At 50.4% G+C, this 11084-nt stretch overlaps 2 protein-coding genes across 4 annotated transcripts in view; one reads left to right on the forward strand and one right to left on the reverse strand.

Annotated features, from left to right (window-relative positions):
* Positions 1–2: 2 nt before the first annotated feature.
* Positions 3–5706, forward strand: LOC117419331 (uncharacterized). The gene is made up of 7 exons (XM_034031979.3): positions 3–248; positions 723–789; positions 916–1021; positions 1201–1274; positions 4944–5195; positions 5275–5324; positions 5516–5706. Exons 1-7 carry the CDS (start codon positions 161–163, stop codon positions 5539–5541), a joined length of 663 nt encoding a protein of 220 aa, XP_033887870.3. The 5' UTR covers positions 3–160; the 3' UTR covers positions 5542–5706.
* A 1632-nt stretch (positions 5707–7338) lies between these two features.
* LOC117962496 (arrestin red cell) overlaps positions 7339–11084 on the reverse strand; it is a 14604-nt gene continuing 10858 nt past the window's right edge. For all 3 annotated transcript variants that reach the window (XM_059020120.1, XM_059020119.1, XM_059020121.1), the window contains 6 exons: positions 10954–11026; positions 10456–10593; positions 9864–9947; positions 9673–9749; positions 8564–8618; positions 7339–7994 (listed from right to left, as the gene is read on the reverse strand). In XM_059020120.1, the coding sequence (XP_058876103.1) occupies positions 7904–7994; positions 8564–8618; positions 9673–9749; positions 9864–9947; positions 10456–10593; positions 10954–11026 (518 nt within the window). In that variant the 3' untranslated portion in view covers positions 7339–7903. The remainder of the gene's footprint in view (positions 7995–8563; positions 8619–9672; positions 9750–9863; positions 9948–10455; positions 10594–10953; positions 11027–11084) is intronic.

Below are 11084 nucleotides of genomic sequence, written 5' to 3' on the forward strand. Positions count from 1 at the left end.
TTATTATTATTATTATTATTATAAATTAAACTACAACTCCCACGGTTCTCCAGGCGAGTTGATGCATGATTGATCCCGGAAGTGCTTTACCGGTTTTTTTTAAATAAAAGTTGAGGTTCGAGAAGTCTTTTTTTTTTTTTTTTGGTCACAAATCCGAAAAATGGATAATTGTTGGAAAGACGAAATCCGAGTCAGACTGCAGAAACGGGACGCGAGACAGAAAGAAATCAGCAGCCTGGTGCAGAACTGTGAGTGGAAATCGGCTTTGTTTGTATTTCGTTTTTATTTTTTATTATTGAAGTTGAATCCTTTTATGTAAAGACACACATTTGAAGCAGTTTTGGACACATAATAAATATATTTATAATTTATATTTTTTTCACAAACTTTTACATGACGTATTATACATGTTTGAACCCCTTCCTAAATGCATCGTTTTAATTTGGAAGTCTCTACTACGAGTCGCGTGTTTTAAATATATGAGTACAGGTCATCTATACGGGCTGTTAGACAGAATAGAAAGTCTGTAGGGAACCTGCGCACGCAGACTGTACGGCTCTGTCGTTTGTGTCTTGCAGTAGCGACATTTCCCCGCTAGAGGGCAGCAGTGATCCACAGCGCACATCCCTGCTGCTCCGCCTCGGTGTCATTTTAACATTCTCTCTCTCTCTCTGCTCACTATTTCTCCACTACCCTCTTTCCTCCTCTCTGCTGGTTTGCAGACAGTAAGCTGCAGGCGAGGCTGGCTCTGCGGGGCTCTCTATGGGAGGAAATCAGAGCCCAGCACAGGTACTCGAGATACAAAACATCATCATTATAATACATCTGTGGTGTGCAGCAATGTGTCTCTCATGTGAACTGCTCATCCCCCTCTCCCTCTCCCTCTCCCTCTCCATCCATCTCTCCATCCCTCAGGCCCGAGGGTAATCAAGAGTCTGTGTTGAAGAAGTGGGTTGAATTTCTGGAAGAGCCAATCAGACTGCAGCTGGAGCTGCGGGAGAGCAGGCTGGCTCAAGAACAGGTGAGGCAGGCAGACAGACTGCTCTGGTGTGTGTGGGTGGGTGGGTGTGTGTGTGGGGGGGGGGGGGGGGGGGGGGTCAGGGTCAGTCAGTGTATATTTTGTATAGTTTGTTCACTGCGACAGTCGCTATACTGATATTAATATTCACCGCTCATGTTAATTCCCTCCCCCTCTCTCAGCTCACTCGAAGCCTCTCTGAGCTCCACTCTGTTCTGCAGCTGAAGGATGAAGCCATCCAGTGCTGTCACTCACAGTGAGTTACAGGATTATTATTATTATTATTATTATTATTATTGTTACCTCCCTATACCCTGCTGAGTTGACAGCCTGAGTTTCCGACGGCCGCATTCACTTTCATTGTTTTGCAGGCGGTTCTCACGCAGCGTATCCGACCCTGTACCGTTCAGACTCACGTGACGTTAAAAGAGTGTGACGTAAATCATTTCATTCTGGCCATTCAAACCCTCGTCCGTTTCCAGGGACAGATACAGAGCTGCAAATACTGTGTTCAGATAGGCGGCTGCCACTCAGATGTGCTCGAGTCGGTTTTGTTGATACCGTGTATTTGAACACAAGTATTTCGCTTCAGAGCAGTCCTGTATTCGCGTTGCTGCGCGGCAATGCGTTTTCAAGACGGCAGGTACTGTGCGATAGCGGGGTATACAATCCCACAATGCGACGCAACCGCAAAATGAAATCAAAATGTTAGGAAAAGATCCCGAAAAAAACAGAATCGAAACGATATCGAAAACCGCACCACTGTGCTCGATAAAAGGCTATAAAACACAAAAAATGATATATTTATCACCGGTTTATTAAACTGTGCACAAAACATTCCAGTACAACGTTACTGTCTGACGTATTCACACAGTGTTTATTAAACTGCATTCGGGTATCTAGTTACTGTCTGAAGTATTCACACAGTGTTGTTTGGCGTGCATTCAGGTATCTAGTTACTGTCTGAAGTATTCACACAGTGTTTATTAAACTGCATTCAGGTATCTAGTTACTGTCTGAAGTATTCACACAGTGTTTATTAAACTGCATTCAGGTATCTAGTTACTGTCTGAAGTATTCACACAGTGTTTATTAAACTGCATTCAGGTATCTAGTTACTGTCTGAAGTATTCACACAGTGTTTATTAAACTGCATTCAGGTATCGAGTTACTGTCTGAAGTATTCACACAGTGTTTATTAAACTGCATTCAGGTATCTAGTTACTGTCTGAAGTATTCACACAGTGTTTATTAAACTGCATTCAGGTATCGAGTTACTGTCTGAAGTATTCACACAGTGTTGTTTGGCGTGCATTCAGGTATCTAGTTACTGTCTGAAGTATTCACACAGTGTTTATTAAACTGCATTCAGGTATCTAGTTACTGTCTGAAGTATTCACACAGTGTTTATTAAACTGCATTCAGGTATCTAGTTACTGTCTGAAGTATTCACACAGTGTTTATTAAACTGCATTCAGGTATCTAGTTACTGTCTGAAGTATTCACACAGTGTTTATTAAACTGCATTCAGGTATCTAGTTACTGTCTGAAGTATTCACACAGTGTTTATTAAACTGCATTCAGGTATCGAGTTACTGTCTGAAGTATTCACACAGTGTTTATTAAACTGCATTCAGGTATCTAGTTACTGTCTGAAGTATTCACACAGTGTTTATTAAACTGCATTCAGGTATCTAGTTACTGTCCTGAAGTATTCACACAGTGTTTATTAAACTGCATTCAGGTATCGAGTTACTGTCTGAAGTATTCACACAGTGTTTATTAAACTGCATTCAGGTATCTAGTTACTGTCTGAAGTATTCACACAGTGTTTATTAAACTGCATTCAGGTATCTAGTTACTGTCTGAAGTATTCACACAGTGTTTATTAAACTGCATTCAGGTATCTAGTTACTGTCTGAAGTATTCACACAGTGTTTATTAAACTGCATTCAGGTATCTAGTTACTGTCTGAAGTATTCACACAGTGTTTATTAAACTGCATTCAGGTATCTAGTTACTGTCTGAAGTATTCACACAGTGTTTATTAAACTGCATTCAGGTATCTAGTTACTGTCTGAAGTATTCACACAGTGTTGTTTGGCGTGCATTCTGGTGCCCAACAGCTGCTGTCTTTTTTATGAGGCCTCGAATGCAATCGATTTCTCCGATTCCAAACAAGTCTGGGTTTTGCTCTGCATAAGCCAGTGCCGACTCGAGCCCCCGACGGGCTTCTCTCGCTGTCGCTGGTCTCGGGGGAGCCCTGTCATCCACGTCCTGCGTCTCGCTCGCTGAATCTGGAGCACAATGCCGGGCTAGTTCAACAAAGCCGTCATCGGCCAGTGTTTCGCTGATTGGCGCGTCTTCATCGGCCCTGAGGATGCTGTCGGGCGTCACCCCAGCGGTGCCAGGCAGGCGTGTAAGAATTTCAGAAATGGATCTGATCACCTCTGCAGTTGTATTGGCCTCTTCGGAACCGGGTCCAGCAGGTTCTGGGTGGGTCGGCAGTATGTCGCAGTGTCTCCAGCAGTTGGATATGGTTGCGGCGCTAACTTGTTGCCAACTGTCTCGGACTAAATAAAGCGCCTCCTTGATATTTACGTCTTGAGGTTTGCCAGCGTCCACACAGCGCACGTAGTGCTGCAGCTGCTGGCGGCGGTACAGCGCTCTGAAGTTCCGTATGATTCCTGCATCCAGAGGCTGGATTGCGGAGGTTGTGTCGGGGGGTAGAAAGCGCAGGGACACGTTGGTCAGCTGCTCCGCGGTGTTTTTGTGCGCTGGTGTGCTGTGAAGCAGCAGAACAACGTGTCTGTTTCGGACACGCATCGACCTGTCAAACTCCTGAAGCCATTCTTCAAAGAGCAAAGCCGTCATCCGGGCGTTTTCGTTCCAGCGCCAACAGCAAACGCGGTTAGGATCAAAGTCCCTTTCAAAGCAATGCGGGCGCTTGCATTCCCAAACGACGAGCGGCTTCCGTTTGTCCGTGCCCAGTGCGTTCACACACAACGCTACGGTAAGCCTTTGTGTGTTTCTCTTCTTTCCGGACACGGGACCGAGGGCTGCATTCGGTTCCATTCGAAAAAACAGCCCAGACTCGTCCATGCTGTAAATATCATTCAGGTCATAACCACGCAGAAAAGCCTTTAAAACTCTACGAGCGTCAGTCACAGCTGCGCCCCCCTCGCTCGCAGCCCGCCCGTGGCGTTTATAAAAACGGATTTTGCGACGCTGTTTAAATCTCTGAAGCCAGCCGACTGAATAAGAGAAAGTCTCCGGCACCCCTAGCCTCTCCCCCACGGATTTCGCTTTTGTGATGAGAATCTCATCGCTGACCGGCATTGCTCGGGCCCTGGCTTCGCTGAACCACAGAAACAGCGCATCTTCCAGGCGCTGCTGCTGCGGGGTCCTCGCCTTCGTGGACGTGTCCGTGGGTAAACGAAACAGCCACTTCTCTTTTTCTTTTAAGATGTCGGAAATAGTTGACCGACCCAGAGCCAGTCTGTGCCCTTTAAACACGTGTCGGATGACGCAGTCCCTGGATGCTTTCGGGTTTTGCTCGTGGAAAAGGCAGATCTCTCGCTTCACATTCGCAGGAATCGCCGTTCGTGTTCGCTTTTTTGTTGATTGCATTTTCGGTGAAACTCGCTCGCACTGTAAATGCACGCGGACTAAACTGCGCATGTGGATTTAAAAAATAATAAAAAATAAAAATGCGGTCTGTGTCCGATAATCCTCTAAAGATCAAGCGGACTGGTGACGGAGTCGGAAATCGCGTGTGACACAAGGACGGTAAAACGCGACTGACGTGTATCTGAGTGCTGACTGTAAAAAAAAAAAAAAAAAAAAAAAAAATCACTTCTTATAAGTGAAAAAAATCAGTTATTTATTTATAATTCTCTCTCTCTCCTTCCCTCCTCTCTCCCAGACTGTCTCGTTGCCGTGGTGACGCAGTCTCTCTCTCACGCCGAGCGTCCGCTCTGGAGGCGGGGCTGTGTGAGAGAGAGGTGGAGCTTGAGCGCCTGTCAGTGGAGCACGCCGCACTGCGATTGGCCCATGCGGAGCTGGAGGCGGGACTCAGCCGGGCCGAGCGAGAGAACAGCAGACTACTGCAGCAGATAGTGGAGGAGAAGAGAGGAGAGGCGGAGAGAATGAATGAACAGAACGAGATACAGGAGAGGTGGGAGGCGAGGAGAGGGGGTGTGTGTGTTCGTGTTAGGAGCGATAATGAACCTCTCTCCCCTCCTCCTCTCTCTCAGGTGGTGTAAACTGGTAATGAAACTACAAAGGAGACTGCAGTCAAAGCCAGGTAAACTGAGGGCCAGCCCACTGCCTTGCACTCCCTTCCTGTGTGTGTGTGTCTCTGTACTCACTCTGTGTGTGTCTCTGTACTCTGTGTGTGTGTGTGTGTGTGTGTGTGTGTGTGTCAGTGTCTGTACTCCTCTCTCTCTCTGTACTCGCTTGCTCTCTCTCATACTGCACCTCTTCTTGGCCCCTCAGCTCAGTGCTGCCCCCTGTCTGTGTGAAGCACCGCTCCCTGGAAACAGAAGAGCCCCACTGTGAGCAGGCTGATCAGCGCTTCATGACCTGAGCTGTGACGAGGGAAGGCTGAAGCCGGTCTTTCTGTTTTTAACTCTATAATAAAATCTAATTGTGTATTGTAACAAAATAAATACTTTTGAATTATTTTGCTTACAAATGTCATGCAGGAGTGTTTTGTTCACGCCAGTCCCTGGAATACTTAAACAAAAAAAACACACAATTTTCAAAACTCCACGAGAGAATGAAACCTCGGAGACACTCGGATCATTGGGCACTTGAAAATGAAACCTCAGAGACACTCGGATCATTGGGCACTTGAAAATGAAACCTCAGAGACACTCGGATCATTGGGCACTTGAAGATGAAACCTCGGAGACACTCGGATCGTTGGGCACTTGAAAATGAAACCTCGGAGACACTCGGATCATTGGGCACTTGAAAATGAAACCTCAGAGACACTCGGATCATTGGGCACTTGTTTCATTTTTTTTATTTATTTATTTTTTACATTTTCTAAAATGCGGTACAAAATGAAGAAGCAACATTAAACAAATTCTCGACTAAAAGAACGATTCTCTCGCACAGCATCTCCCCCTCTCGGTTATTTAACCCAGCGCCCGTCTGCCTGTCTGTCTGTCTGCCTGCCTGCCTGCCCTCCTGTCTGTATGTCTGTCTGTCTGCCTGTCTCTCTCTAAATGATCAGGTCGCAGTAGTTTCGGGTTGAGTAGGTTTCTCAGTCTGGCTCGATACACCAGATTTGATTGATTTTTTTTCCTGTGTTACAAACTCCAAAAGAAAGTGAAAGGGGTTCGATGACGAGCGTTTCCACTGGGAGCGACGCTCGCTATGCTGGGGTTCAGAACGACGTCTCGTGGGAGCGATGCTCGCTATGCTGGGGTTCAGAACGATGTCTCGTGGGAGCGACGCTCGCTATGCTGGGGTTCAGAACGACGTCTCGTGGGAGCGACGCTCGCTATGCTGGGGTTCAGAACGACGTCTCGTGGGAGCGACGCTCGCTATGCTGGGGTTCAGAACGACGTCTCGTGGGAGCGACGCTCGCTATGCTGGGGTTCAGAACGACGTCTCGTGGGAGCGACGCTCGCTACGCTGGGGTTCAGAACGACGTCTCGTGGGAGCGACGCTCGCTACGCCGGGGTTCAGACTCTCCTCAGTTTACTGTGGTTTGCTGCTCCTTGTGTCTCCTGTGTTGCTGTCTTTTGATATTTCATATAAATTGTTAATTATAAAACCACGAAGCCACGCTCAGATGCTTCATGGTTATGCAGGATTTGTGGCTTATAATTAATAACAATTGATATGATTCCTATTGAAAGCGTTGATTACACGCCCCCCCCCCTCCTCTCCTCCCCCCCTCCTCTCCTCTCCTCCCCCCTCCCCCCTCCTCTCCTCCCCCCCCCTCCCCCCTCCCCCTCCCCCCTCCCCCCCTCCTCCCCCCTCCTCCCTCCTCCCCCTCCTCTCCCTCCTCTCCTCCCCCCTCCCCCCTCCCCCCTCCCCCCTCCTCTCCTCCCCCCTCCCCCTCCTCTCCTCCCCCCTCCTCTCCTCCCTCCCCCCCCCCTCCCCCCTCCTCCTCCCTCCCTCCCCCCCCCCCTCCTCTCCCCTCCTCTCTCTCTCTCTCTCTCTCTCTCTCTCTCTCTCTATGGGAGGAGTGTCTTCTACTCAGCGTTGGGGTCAGCTCCCTTTCTTTCAATTCCTAAATGACACTCGATCAAATATTCAAACTAAAATCTGGGATTTAAAAGAAAAAAAAAGGGGTGTGGGGATCAAGAGATTATAATTTATTGTAAGGTGGTAGACTTTCATTTACCAGCGAATTTAAAAACTTTCGGGTATTACATCTCGAACGTGAACATTAGCGCCCCCCGCAGGATGCAAAAAGTAAAAACTGCAGCAAACCACAATAAAACCCAGAACTGACATTCCGTTATAAATAGAGCAGAAAGTAACGCGGTTAGTCTCGACCCTTTAAAACAAACAAGAACAACAAGATTAGAATTCCTATAATAATAATAATAAATGATCTGAGCTCCTGTCTCCATGTGATTCTCGTTCTCCTGGTTGTTGGGCAGGTTTTGTTTTATAATTATAACAGTAATAATATTAATGTTAATATTCTAGATTCTCTCCCCCTCGCTGTTAGTCTATATAAACGTTCTATAAAGTTACGCCGGACACACGAATGTAGAGAAGAAGATGAAGATGATTATTATTTTTTTTGTCCTGTCTTCTCGGAGGTGGTGTTGGCTCTTGTGGGCGGGGCCTGTGGTTGCATGGACCCGCCCTCTTGGAATGCTCACACCCGAAGCCACACCCTCAGGGGGCGGGGCCTCAGCAGAAGTGGTCGTCGTCATCATCCTTCATTCCTTTGAGTCGCAGCCGAGCGAAATCCTCGAACACGATGTCATCGTCCGGAGAGAAACTGAGAGAAGAATGTGAGAGATCAGAGAGAGAGAGAGAGAGAGAGAGAGAGAGAGAGAGAGATCAGTGTGATAGAGAGAGAGAGATCAATGTGATAGAGAGAGAGAGAGAGATCAATGTGAAACTGAACCAATCAATAACCCATAGGCTCAATCCTCCATCATTAACTGATAGACTGAACTAATCAATAACTGCGACTCAATCAGCTTGTTATGCTCTGCATGTGAACCTGCGTGTGCGTGTCAGCGTCGGTGTGTGTGTGTCTGAGTCAGTGTGTGTGTGTGTGTGTGCGCGCGCACCTCTCTCGGCGCAGTTTCGATTTCGAAAGGCTGGAGGATGGGCTCCATGCTGCTCGCCTCAGACAGACAGCATGCAACACAGAGAGAGAGGGGGGAGCACAGAAGGAAAGGGAGGGAGAGAATTGAGTTCATGCAAAGAAACGACAAAACAGAGTGAAACTGAGCTCCTCCACACAGAGAGACACACAGACACACAGACAGAGAGAGAGACACACAGACAGAGAGACACACAGACACACAGACAGAGAGACACACAGACACACACACTCACTTTGTCTCGAACTCTATCAGGTTTGTGTCGATCGGAGCGTCTGACTCTGGAACCGCTGCAGAGACAAAACACACAGACCCGTCAATACACCCACCCCCCCTAGACCCGTCAATACACACACCCCCTAGACCCGTCAATACACCCACCCCCCTAGACCCGTCAATACACCCACCCCCTAGACTCGTCAATACACACACCCCCCTAGACCCGTCAATACACACCCACCCCCCTAGACCCGTCAATACACCCACCCCCTAGACCCGTCAATACACACCCACCCCCCTAGACCCGTCAATACACACCCACCCCCCTAGACCCGTCAATACACCCACCCCCTAGACCCGTCAATACACACCCACCCCCCTAGACCCGTCAATACACACCCACCCCCCTAGACCCGTCAATACACACCCACCCCCCTAGACCCGTCAATACACACCCACCCCCCTAGACCCGTCAATGCACCCACCCCCCTAGACCCGTCAATGCACCCACCCCCTAGACCCGTCAATGCACCCACCCCCCCAGACCCGTCAATACACACCCACTAGACCCGTCAATGCACCCACCCCCCCTAGACCCGTCAATGCACCCACCCCCTAGACCCGTCAATGCACCCACCCCTCCTAGACCCGTCAATGCACCCACCCCTCCTAGACCCGTCAATGCACCCACCCCCTAGACCCGTCAATGCACCCACCCCTCCTAGACCCGTCAATGCACCCACCCCCCCTAGACCCGTCAATGCACCCACCCCCCCTAGACCCGTCAATGCACCCACCCCCTAGACCCGTCAATGCACCCACCCCCCCAGACCCGTCAATGCACCCACCCCCCCAGACCCGTCAATACACCCACCCCCCTAGACCCGTCAATGCACCCACCCCCCTAGACCCGTCAATGCACCCACCCCCCTAGACCCGTCAATGCACCCACCCCCCCTAGACCCGTCAATGCACCCACCCCCCCAGACCCGTCAATACACCCACCCCCCCAGACCCGTCAATACACACACCCCCCCCTAGACCCGTCAATACACACACCCCCTAGACCCGTCAACACACACACACACACACACACACACACACACACACACAGGTGTCTCTTACCTGACTGTGGGCAGGAGGGGGGCTGGTCGGAGGGTTTGGGGTGCATGAGGATGAAGGGGAGCTCTACGGACGCATCCCTGTGGAAGGAGAGGGTCAGAGTTACCCAACAACAACAACCATCAGTACAGCACAGAGTCCCAAAAACACAACCCCCCACCCCCGAGCCCCGAGCCCCAAGCCCCAAGCCCCACCCTCCGCGGGACACCACCAGCTTCACTTTGACCCGGTAGGAGACGAGGATCCCCAGGATCTCCTTGTTAGCAACTTCCTTCACTCTGGAGAGAGAGAGAGAGAGACATTATTGAAATGTGGAATTCAATAAACAAGCTCAAGTGATGCCGAACCCCCCCCGTCTCCCCGCTCCCTCCAGTCTCCCCGCTCCCCCCCCCTCCCCGCTCCCTCCAGTCTCCCCGCTCCCTCCAGTCTCCCCGCTCCCCCCCCTCCCCGCTCCCGCTCCCTCCAGTCTCCCCGCTCCCCCCCTCCCCGCTCCCTCCAGTCTCCCCGCTCCCCCCCCTCCCCGCTCCCTCCAGTCTCCCCGCTCCCTCCAGTCTCCCCGCTCCCCTCCCTCCCCGCTCCCTCCAGTCTCCCCGCTCCCCCCCTCCCCGCTCCCTCCAGTCTCCCCGCTCCCTCCAGTCTCCCCGCTCCCCTCCCTCCCCGCTCCCTCCAGTCTCCCCGCTCCCCCCCTCCCCGCTCCCTCCAGTCTCCCCGCTCCCTCCAGTCTCCCCGCTCCCTCCAGTCTCCCCGCTCCCCCCCCCCCTCCAGTCTCCCCTCTCCCTCTCTCACTTGGTGCTGGAGGCCAGGTTGGTGTCCTCGTGCTTCAGCTTGCCGTCGAGAGCCAGCCCCCTCTTCTCACGGTTGTTGTTCAGTGTGGGTGTGAGGGTGTACACCTTACAGAACGTGGAGCTGGGAGCGAGCTGGTCACTGGAGAGAGAGAGGGAGGAGAGGGGGAGAGAGAGAGGGAGGAGAGGGGAAGACAGTGAGGGTGGAGAGAGAGAGAGGGGGAGAGAGTGAGGGGGTGGAGAGAGAGAGGGGGGGAGAGAGAGAGAGAGGGGGGGGAGGGGGGTCAATACACAGGGAGATCAATATACAGGGAGACAAGCAGAGAATAGGTACCAGCTGTATTCCTTATAGCAGTATCACTAATACCGGTAATATTATTATTAATAATAATAATAATAATAATAATAATAATAATAATAATAAAGATAATAATACTACATCCAGCAGCATGCCCCTCTCGCTGTCGAGATGGAGGGATAGAGGGAAGGGAGGAGAACTCACTCTGCCTCTGTCTGGGCTACAGGACACTTGTACTGGGCAGTGCTGAACAGACAGATATCTGCATACTGTCGAACTGTGAGAGAGAGAGAGGAAACACAGAGTTAATGGGAGGAGGAGCGCACGCACGCACA

The sequence above is a fragment of the Acipenser ruthenus genome, unplaced genomic scaffold, assembly GCF_902713425.1.
Source record: "Acipenser ruthenus unplaced genomic scaffold, fAciRut3.2 maternal haplotype, whole genome shotgun sequence".
Classification (NCBI taxonomy): Eukaryota; Metazoa; Chordata; class Actinopteri; order Acipenseriformes; family Acipenseridae; genus Acipenser; species Acipenser ruthenus.

What these genes read in the sequence shown, in the direction of transcription:
- LOC117419331 (XM_034031979.3), top strand. Translation starts at nt 161, where the DNA reads ATGGATAATTGTTGGAAAGACGAAATCCGAGTCAGACTGCAGAAACGG. An exon ending in GCAGGCTGGCTCAAGAACAG is followed by an intron (nt 1,022 to 1,200) that starts GTGAGGCAGGCA and finishes CCCCTCTCTCAG; the next exon opens with CTCACTCGAAGCCTCTCTGA. An exon ending in GAGACTGCAGTCAAAGCCAG is followed by an intron (nt 5,325 to 5,515) that starts GTAAACTGAGGG and finishes TTGGCCCCTCAG; the next exon opens with CTCAGTGCTGCCCCCTGTCT.